The sequence below is a fragment of the Dicentrarchus labrax genome, unplaced genomic scaffold (assembly GCF_905237075.1).
Source record: "Dicentrarchus labrax unplaced genomic scaffold, dlabrax2021, whole genome shotgun sequence".
NCBI classification, from domain to species: Eukaryota; Metazoa; Chordata; class Actinopteri; family Moronidae; genus Dicentrarchus; species Dicentrarchus labrax.
The window spans coordinates 2,699,404-2,709,524 of NW_026136713.1; the positions used below are offsets into that span (position 1 = coordinate 2,699,404).

The 10,121-nt window shown below is 41.9% G+C and overlaps 1 protein-coding gene across 2 annotated transcripts in view; it reads right to left on the bottom strand.

The window, feature by feature from the left end:
- LOC127375257 (uncharacterized) overlaps positions 1 to 9,668 on the bottom strand; it is a 53,048-nt gene extending 43,380 nt beyond the window's left edge. Inside the window, exon 1 of one of the 2 annotated variants that reach the window (XM_051421267.1) lies at positions 7,237 to 9,668. In XM_051421267.1, the coding sequence (XP_051277227.1) occupies positions 7,237 to 8,102 (866 nt within the window). In that variant the 5' untranslated portion in view covers positions 8,103 to 9,668. Of the gene's footprint in view, positions 1 to 6,646 lie in introns of those variants that run through there. The other variant, XM_051421268.1, reaches the window with a different exon arrangement.
- Between the last annotated feature and the right edge of the window lie 453 nt (positions 9,669 to 10,121).

Below are 10,121 nucleotides of genomic sequence, written 5' to 3' on the forward strand. Positions count from 1 at the left end.
CAAGGCCTGTCACTATAGTCAGCATTACTAGAGTTATAGAAGATTTGCTAGGTCCTAGTCCAACTTTTATACCAAACAAAACAGAGCAAGCTCGCCCCTCCCCCCCATATTTCCGTAACTGTCATGAACGCGCATGGAAATCGAAAGTGGAGTTGTGCTACTTTGTAGGTTCACTCTCATGGGATAACTTTGGAAAAGAACGACTTTTTACTGGCACGAGGGCTCAAGTGTGCATGCATTTACAACAACCAATCTTGACTTTACTTACCTGTCCAGTAAGAACTTAGCCACATGTACATCGGACTGGAAGCCCTTCTGCCGGCGGAGTTCTCGCCACCTTTGGATGGATTCCCCAATGTAAACCCGGATCTTTGTTCGCTCCTTCTCAGTCTCTCTTCTTTTCGCCATATATTCCTCCGAGCATCTTTTCTTTGGTCGTGCCTCAGCCATTTTTCAAAATATATCGAATTGAGTCATGCAGCTACTCTCAGACACAACTCACGCTACTCAATCAACTCTGCTCTCTGCTTTAACTATGTCACCTGACTTTGATGCCGCGCATCTCCACAAATATGCAAGAGGAATATGTACTGTGTTATATTTTGACATGACAGCTCTACTACAGTGAAGCCAAAACATCTTGATCGCCCTCTGATGGCTGACTGCAGTATAGCTCATAAAGTCTGCTGCATCCATGTTAACAGATAGAACATATGGGCTTTCATTTTAGGTAGTTCTTATTATACTGATGTATGTTCAGGCGTTCATTTATGTCATTGGTAAGGTTTTAATTGAGTTTCTCGTCATGACTGACAGCTCGGCTCTGCCTCCCATTTAGCCGGCAGGGCGTATGGGCAGGACTTTGATACCATAGCACCAACTACTACTGCACAGACTCTGGCTCCAAGTGGCGAACGCTGGCAGCAGCAAGGAGACACAACGTCCGTCTTATATATGTCAGTGGTTTAGCCACTGTAGGTGCTATGATAAATCACAGCAGTACTATCTGTTGGTACAACAGTGGTTTAAAGGGGCACCAAACTATATTGATGCAATGAATTAATTTTAGCTATCAAAATGTATTATCAAAAGATAACATTAAAAATGTATATTAAAGTTACTCTGGGCACCACACACAAATAGAAATAGAAAAGAAAAAAGGTGTGTGTGTGCGTGTATAGGGGTTTGCGCGCCAGAAAAGGTGTGTGTCCCTTGGCCTCTGACCAGATGTTTCAGCTGAGCATGAAACACGTTTTTTGGTGAGAGACAAAGTAGTTTTTTCCTCCCTGGTTTCCCTGTGTCTCTGTGTGTGTGTGTGTGGACTCCTCCCACTCTCCATTACCTGCTCACCTGTCTGACTGCTCAAACCTGCCAGCCATCAACTCATCAGTCCTGCAGTATATAAACCCTGGTTCTCCAGCTGCTCTCTGCCAGATTGTCTCTACATGCCTGGAATTTTTTTCCTGTTCATGCTTTGAAACTTAACCTTGTTTTTTCCTGTGCCTCATGATCATCACCTTTACTTCAGCTACCTGCATGCTCCTTCTTATCAGCCAGGCTGCCTGGATCTCAGCCATAATCCTCTCATCACTACCAGCTGGAGCTTTACATCACCATTTCATCAACTGGTTCTCAATAAAGCCTGTCTTCGGAAATCATAACCAACCAAGTCTGTGTTCTGCTTGTGGGTTCCTCTGTTTAACATAACAGAACGATCTGGCCAACATGAACCCAGCAGATCCAGACTCGGTCTGCCAAACTCTTGCCTCCCAAGGTTATTACTGTAAATGACTGGACTTGCCTTTGTTATTAGAATCCAGGTTGAATGGTGCTTCAGGTCTGTAGACTGTTTTATGAAACTGACAGGTTAAGCCTCCATCATTCTTGCAGTGAGAGTCCTCACACACACACACACACACACACACACACACACACAGAGAGAGAGAGGCAGATTGTACCATTTGTCTCGCTTATTTGATTTATTTGGACTTTCTGCTTTCTGCTTTCAATTTCCAACACAGTGTCACTTCAATATGTAACCAATTTCTTGGTGCAGCCCCCCATGCATGATTACCCTTGCACTCTAAGTGAATTTCTGCCCCCTTAAATCATCAGCATACATATGGAAAAGGCTTAATGCCAATCTGTTCTTTGACCCACATTTGGCTCCGTCCCCTCCAGCACTTGGACAATTTAAATGCTCTTCTTTAGATATTTACAACAATCTCACAATTTTTGAGGCAAAGATGAAGGCACTTGTGTGTGTTTTTGTCGTGCAACATCAAATTAAAGAAAGAGGGAGGAAGGGAGGGGGCCTGAAACAGATGCTAACAGAGAGAGAGAGAGACTGCTTCATCAGGGGCCAGACTAAATTTAATGGGTAAAGTAATCATTCAATTCAAAAATAAAGAAATCATAAAAGCCTGAACTCTTAAGTCATTTAAGAGCATGTTAGTTTAACAACCCATTTATGTCTGAATGTGACTTATTATTTTATTCATAAAATGCATTCAAGCTCAGATACATGACCCTACCTCCCGCCCCCAAGGCCTGTATCAGAATCAGAATCAGAATTCCTTTATTAGGGACCGAGCCAGCGACCGCTGGAGGTCCCTATTGTTTTTGCTCGATTTCTTACCTATTATTAGGGACCTCGTAAGCGACCGCTGGAGGTCCCTATTGTTTTTGCTTCGTTTCTTCTCCCCTATTATTAAGGACCAAGCCAGCGACCGCTGGAGGTCCCTATTGTTTTCACTTGATTTCTTCTCCTTACCTATTATTATTTTTAGCCCCCTTTGACTGCATTTTTGCCCCCCTGAACATATACGAAAACTCAATTTTATTTGGCAAAGTTATCAGGCCTAGTGAAAATGGGGACATTCTATGCGTCGCTTTCAGGTTGGCCACTAGGTGGCGCTACTATCATAAAAAATGCGTTTAGGCTAATAACTTCTGCATAGTTTGTCGCACATTTAAGAAACTCATATCCACGCGTTCGGTGAATGGAGCCTATAATTTTTCTCCGCTGGAGCGTGAAATGTCCTTAAACTACCTTTCCGTGTTCCCCCCATGCGCTTTGTCCGATTCGCACAAAATTTTTCACGTAGCATCTGAGGATCCTCATAATAAAAAAGTGATTAAAAGAATTTTGATATTTTAAAAAACCAGCATGTTATAAAATTAGCACTTCCTGTGGATTTTTCGTCAAAAAAGGAAGTGGACCATTTCTCCACATTGGTACGTCCGATTGACACCAATTGGGTCCATAGTTCCACATGTCTTCCTTAGCCATCGTGCACAATTTCAGGCCATCGCCACTAGGTGGCGCTCCTTAAAATTAAGAAGTTTATATCTCTACAACGGTATGTGTGATTAAGATGAAACTTGGTACGATGCTTCCCCATAGCTCCCTGAGGCTCACTAAAAAATGTGTCAACAATCCGCCACTAGGTGGCGGTCTGGTGGCATGGTAAATCACTGTGCGGAGACCGTAATAGTTATGAATATGAAATTCACAGGGCACGTGTAGAGTGCCTGAAGCTCACATACCAAAAATCGTGTTTGTCGTGTTTGTAGCGCCCCCTACAGGATAAAAAAACAGCAGCCCCGGCGCCACGTTTCACCGATTTTTACGAAACTCGGTAGGCACGTGTAACATGCCGGGACGTACATAAAAGCCTCTTGGACCAATACCCGAAACCCCACAGGAAGTCGGCCATTTTCATTTTCATTTTCACTTTCGGCAAACTTTTCGCGTTGTAGTTGAACGAACTCCTCCTAGGGAATTTATCGGATCTACTTCAAAATTGGTCATTACAGTCATAAAATGGTGCTGAATAAAAGTTGTGCTATTTGTGCATGTACATTAAAGGGCGTGTCCGTGGCGTGGCATCAAAGTCAGCCATTTTGATTTATTTGGTCATTTTCTGTTATTTTTTGCCTTGTATTTGAACGAACTCCTCCTAGGGAATTTATCGGGTCTGCTTCAAAATTGGTCAGGACAGTCAAAACATGGTGCTGATTAAAAGTTGTGCTATTTGTGCATGTATGCTATTTGTGCGTGTCCGTGGTGTGCCCTCAAAGTTGGCCATAGTGAATTCCGTGCGCATTTTCGGTGAATTTTTCGCGTTGTATTTGAACGAACTCCTCCTAGGGAATTTATCGGATCTACTTCAAAATTGGTCAGTAATGTCAAAAAATTGTTCTGATTAAAAGTTGTGCTATTTGTGCATGTACATTAAAGGGCGTGTCCGTGGCTTTCCCTCAAAGTTGGCCAGGTTGAATCAACTGTCAAACTGTGATGCCATTTCCGGCATTTTGCAATGATTTTCAGCATTTTTTTGCGTTGTATTTGAACGAACTCCTCCTAGAGAATGTATCAGATCTGCTTCAAAATTAGTCAGTACAGTCAAAAAATGGTGCTGATTAAAGGTTGTGCTATTTGTGACTGTACGTTAAAGGGCGTGTCTATGGCATTCCCTCAAAGTTGGCAAGGTTGAATCGAATGTCAAACTGTGATGCTATTTCCGGCATTTAAGGGCTTCTGTTTTAACTAACTCCTCCTACAGATTTTATCAGATTGACTTCAAATTCGATCACTTCAATCTACACACATTGGTTATCAAAAGTTGTGCTATTTGTGACTGTATGTTTAACCGTGTGCCCGTGACGACGTGTCAAATTCCACCGATTGGCCATCAAACAGATAGTACTCATATTTTCAGTGTACAGTCCCACCCTGAACACATCCTCATAACTTACTAACTAGACAGACGACCACCCACCTAGAGCCGGAGGATCTGTCCTAGGTTTCTGCCTTTTAACAGGCAGTTTTTCCTTGCCCTTGTCGCCAAGTGCTTGCTCATGGTGGTACTGTTGGGTCTCTGTAATTAATGTTTTAAAGAGTTCAATTCAATTCAATTCAATTTTATTTGTATAGCGCCAATTCATAACAGAAGTTATCTCAGGACACTTTTCAAATAGAGCAGGTCTAGACCGAACTCTTTAACATTAATTACAGAGACCCAACAGTACCACCATGAGCAAGCACTTGGCGACAAGGGCAAAGAAAAACTGCCTGTTAAAAAGGCAGAAACCTAGGACAGATCCTCCGGCTCTAGGTGGGTGGTCGTCTCTCTCGACCAGTTGGGGTGAGAGAGAGAGAGAGAGAGAGAGACAGACAGACAGATGCACAGCAACAACAGTAATGGCAATGGCAGTCAAGCAGGACCATGGCAGGAGGCTCCACCAGGATCCATGAGAACCTGCGAGACGAGAAAGCACAAGAACTCCGGGGAAGAAGTGGAGTTAGTAACATGCATTAAAGGGACATGAATGAGTGCAGAAAGAGAGAGGAAGAGAGTAGCTCAGTGCACCATGGGAAATCCCCCGATAGTCTAGGCCTATAGCAGCATAACTAAGGGATGGTTCAGGACTCACCTGATCCAGCCCTAACTATAAGCTTTATCAAAGAGGAATGTCTTAAGCCTACTCTTGAATGTGGTGAGGGTGTCTGCTTCCCGAACCACAACTGGAAGCTGGTTCCACAGGAGAGGAGCTTGGTAACTGAAGGCTCTGGCTCCTGTTCTACTTTTAGAGACTATAGGAACCACAAATAGCCCAGCATTCAGAGAACGTAGTGTTCTAGTGGGGTAATAGGGTACTATGAGCTCTTTAAGATATGAAGGGGCCTGACCATGAAGAGCTTTATAGGTGAGGAGGAGGATTTTAAATTCAATTCTACATTTTATAGGGAGCCAATGCAGAGTAGCTAGTACAGGAGAGATGTGATCTCTTTTTCTAGTTCCTGTCAGTACTCGTGCTGCAGCGTTCTGAATTAATTGGAGCGTTTTAATGGACTTATTGGGGCAACCTGATAATAAAGAGTTGCAGTAATCCAGCCTTGAAGTAACAAATGCATGGATTAGTTTTTCTGCATCTGTCTGTGATAGTATGTGTCTAATTTTTCTAATATTACGTAAATGAAAGAAGGCAGTCCTAGAGGTCTGCTTTATGTGGGAGTTAAATGACAAATCCTGATCAAAGATAACTCCAAGATTCCTGACAGTGGTGCTAGAGGCCAAGTTAATGCCATCTAGAGTGACTATATCTTTAGACAATGAGTCTCTAAGGTTTTTGGGGCCAAGAACAAGAATTTCGGTTTTTTCTGAGTTTAACATCAGAAAATTGCAGGTCATCCAGGATTTTATGTCCTTAAGACATGTTTGTAATTTAGATAATTGATTAATTTCATTGGGTTTGATTGATAGATATAACTGCGTATCATCTGCATAACAGTGAAAGTTAATGGAGTGATTCCTAATAATGTTGCCTAAAGGGAGCATATATAAAGTAAATAGTATTGGTCCAAGTACAGAACCTTGTGGAACTCCATGACTAACTTTAGTATTTATGGAGGATTCATCGTTAACATGTACAAACTGAGAACGATCTGATAAGTATGACTTAAACCAGGTTAGGGCAGTTCCTTTAATGCCAATTTGATGCTCAAGTCTCTGTAAAAGAATATCATGGTCAATGGTGTCAAATGCAGCACTAAGATCTAATAATACAAGTACAGAGACAAGTCCATTGTCAGAAGCAGTCAGAAGGTCATTATTAACTTTAACCAGAGCTGTCTCTGTGCTATGATGAACTCTAAATCCTGACTGAAAATCCTCAAATAAACTATTGTTATGTAGAAAGTCACACAACTCTTTGGCGACTACTTTCTCCAGAATCTTAGAGAGGAACGGGAGGTTAGAAATCGGTCTATAGTTGGCTAAAACCCCTGGGTCAAGAGTGGACTTTTTAAGAAGGGGTTTAATTACAGCTACTTTAAAGGACTGTGGTACATATCCTGATAATAAAGAAAGATTAATCATATCCAGTAAAGAAGTGCCAATTAAGGGAACAACTTCTTTAAGCAGCCTAGTTGGGATCGGGTCTAACAGACAGGTTGATGACTTCGATGAAGAAATGATTGAAGTTAACTGATGAAGATCGATAGCAGAAAAATAGTCTAAATATACATCTAAGTTTACATTGACAGAAGTCCCTGAACTTGGAGAGCCACTGATAACTGTTGATGGCAGTTGGTGATTAATTTTTTCTCAAATAGTAATAATTTTATTATAGAAGAAGCTCATGAAGTCATTGCTACTTAAGTTTATGGGGATATGTGGCTCGATAGAGCTGTGACTCTCTGTCAGCCTGGCTACAGTGCTGAAGAGGAACCTAGGGTTGTTCTTATTTTCTTCTATTAGTGCTGAGTAATAGGCTCCTCTGGCATTACGGAGGGCCTTTCTATAAATCTTAAGATCATCTTGCCAATTTGAGCGATATTCTGATAATTTGGAAGAGCGCCATTTCCTTTCAGATTTCCTAGCTATTTGCTTTAACTGGCGGGTTTGGTGGTTATACCAAGGTGCTAGTCTCCTATGTTTTAATAATTTCCTTTTTATAGGAGCGATAGAGTCTAATGTTGATCGTAGTGAGCCTGTAGCACTATCGACAAGATTATCAATTTCAGAGGGACTAAAGTTGTTATAGGACTCTGTTAAATTCAGACATGGCATTGAATTAAACACTGAAGGAATCTCCTCCTTAAATTTAGCTACAGCACTGTCAGATAGACATCTGCTGTAGAAAGTTTTGCCTAATGGCTTATAATCTAATAGTATGAATTCAAAAGTTACTAAATAATGGTCAGATAGGAAAGGATTATGTGGGAAGACTATTAAATGTTCAATATCAATGCCATAGGATAAAACAAGGTCAAGAGTGTGATTAAAACAATGAGTTGGTTTATTTACACTCTGACAGAAGCCAATTGAGTCTATTAATGATATAAATGCATTACTAAGGCTGTCATTGTCAACATCCACATGAATATTAAAATCACCTACAATAATTACTTTATCTGATTTAAGGACTAACTTTGATAGAAACTCTGAAAATTCAGATATAAAATCAGAGTACGGTCCAGGAGCGCGGTACACTATAACAAATAGAACTGGCTGCAGTGTTTTCCAGTTTGGGTGAGAAAGACTAAGAACAAGGCTTTCAAATGAATTATAATTTAGTTTAGGTTTAGGGTCCATTAAAACGCTCGAATCATATATAGCTGCTACTCCACCTCCTCGGCCTGTGCCTCGAGGAATGTGAGTATTAATATGACTGGGGGGGTGGATTCATTTAGGCTAACATACTCCTCGTGGGACAACCAGGTCTCAGTAAGACAAAGTAAATCAATATCATAATCTGATATTAATTCATTCACTAAAACAGCTTTAGAGGACAGAGACCTGATATTTAACAGCCCACATTTCATTCTCTTATTTTGTGCTACTGAGGAGTTGGTTTTAATTTTTATTAGATTTTTATGTTGAACTCCTCTTGTTTTTATTTCTTTAAATAGTTTAGGTGGTCGGGGGACAGACACAGTCTCTATGGGGTTTTGGGTGGGTGACTGTTCTAAAGAAAGCGCAGAGAAGTGTGTAAGACAGCAGCTCTGCTTCCTGGTCCTAACTCTGGACTGTCAGGTTTTAGAGATAAACTTCGCCATATTCCTAGATAAGAGAGCCGCTCCATCCAAAGTGGGATGGATGCCATCTCTCCTAATCAGACCAGGTTTTCCCCAAAAAGGCTTCCAGTTATCAATGAAGCCCACATCGTTTGCTGGACACCACCTCGACAGCCAGCGGTGGAATGACAACATGCGGCTATACATGTCATCACTGGTCACATTGGGGAGGGGTCCAGAGAAAACTACGGTGTCCGACATTGTCTTAGCATAGTTACACACCGACTCCACATTAATCTTAGTGACCTCCGATTGGCGTAAACGGGTGTCGTTACCGCCGACGTGGATAACAATCTTACTGTATTTACGTTTATCTTTAGCCAGCAGTTTTAAATTTGATTCAATGTCGCCCGCTCTGGCCCCAGGGATGCATTTGACTATGGCCGCTGGCTTCGCTAACTTCACGTTTCTGACTATGGAGCTGCCAATAACCAGAGTTGGTTCCTCAGCGGGTGTATCGCTGAGTGGGGAAAATGTATTGGAAACGTGAAGCGGTTGGTGGTGACCTGTGGGCTTCGCCGTTCTAGTCTTCCTTCGCTCAGTCACCCAGCCTCCCTGTCTTCCCGGCTGCTCGGGAACTACCGGGGGAACTACAGAGCTAACAGAAGCTACCTTTGGTCGGACTGCACCGGCTACCGGGGGCTGGCTAACTATAGGGGCTAAAGATATCTCCGTGGTGCGGTGCCGTTCCTCTAACTCACTAAGCCTCGCCTCCAGCGCAGTAAATAAACTACATTTAATACAGGTACCATTATCTTTAAAGGAGGCAGAGGAATAACTGAACATCTGACACACTGAGCAGGACAGAGGAGAGGGAGAGGGAGAAGCCAAAGCTAACTGCTAATGCTAATGAAACTAGAGTGTATGAAAAACTTTGAAAGTAGTGAAAAGTCCCTAAAAGAGGGAGAAACTCCAAGTGTTTAAGTAGAACTAGTCTACGTTTAAATGTTAAGCGGGTAAATAACCGCTGTAACGAGTAAAACTAATTTATATTTAGCGTTCACTGACAGAGCTACAGCACCAAACAGTGTACACAGAGCAGGAAGGAAACCGGAAGTGAGTCAGTACGCTTACCGTAGCACGTCAATGACACTCAGTTCAGTCTAGACCTGCTCTATTTGAAAAGTGTCCTGAGATAACTTCTGTTATGAATTGGCGCTATACAAATAAAATTGAATTGAATTGAATTGAACTTCAGCGTACATGATCCAATCTGAATGAAACTTCACGTGTTTGATAACAGTCCCACCCTGAACACGTCTACATGACAATATTCAGACATAGTGATAGCGCCACATACTGGTAACAGGAAGTATCACGTTTTATACTTTCATGTTCTACTCCAGGCAGGATGATCAGATCCAGCTGAAATTTACTTATAAAATTCAAAACACATTGTTGATGATATGTGTTGACTGTGGTGAGGGGGTGTGTCTGTGGGGTGGCGGGAAATTTCGATGGACCGCCACAAAACACGAATTCGCTAAACTTGAGTGTACATTGTCCAATCGGCTCCACACTTCAAATGCTTGATAAC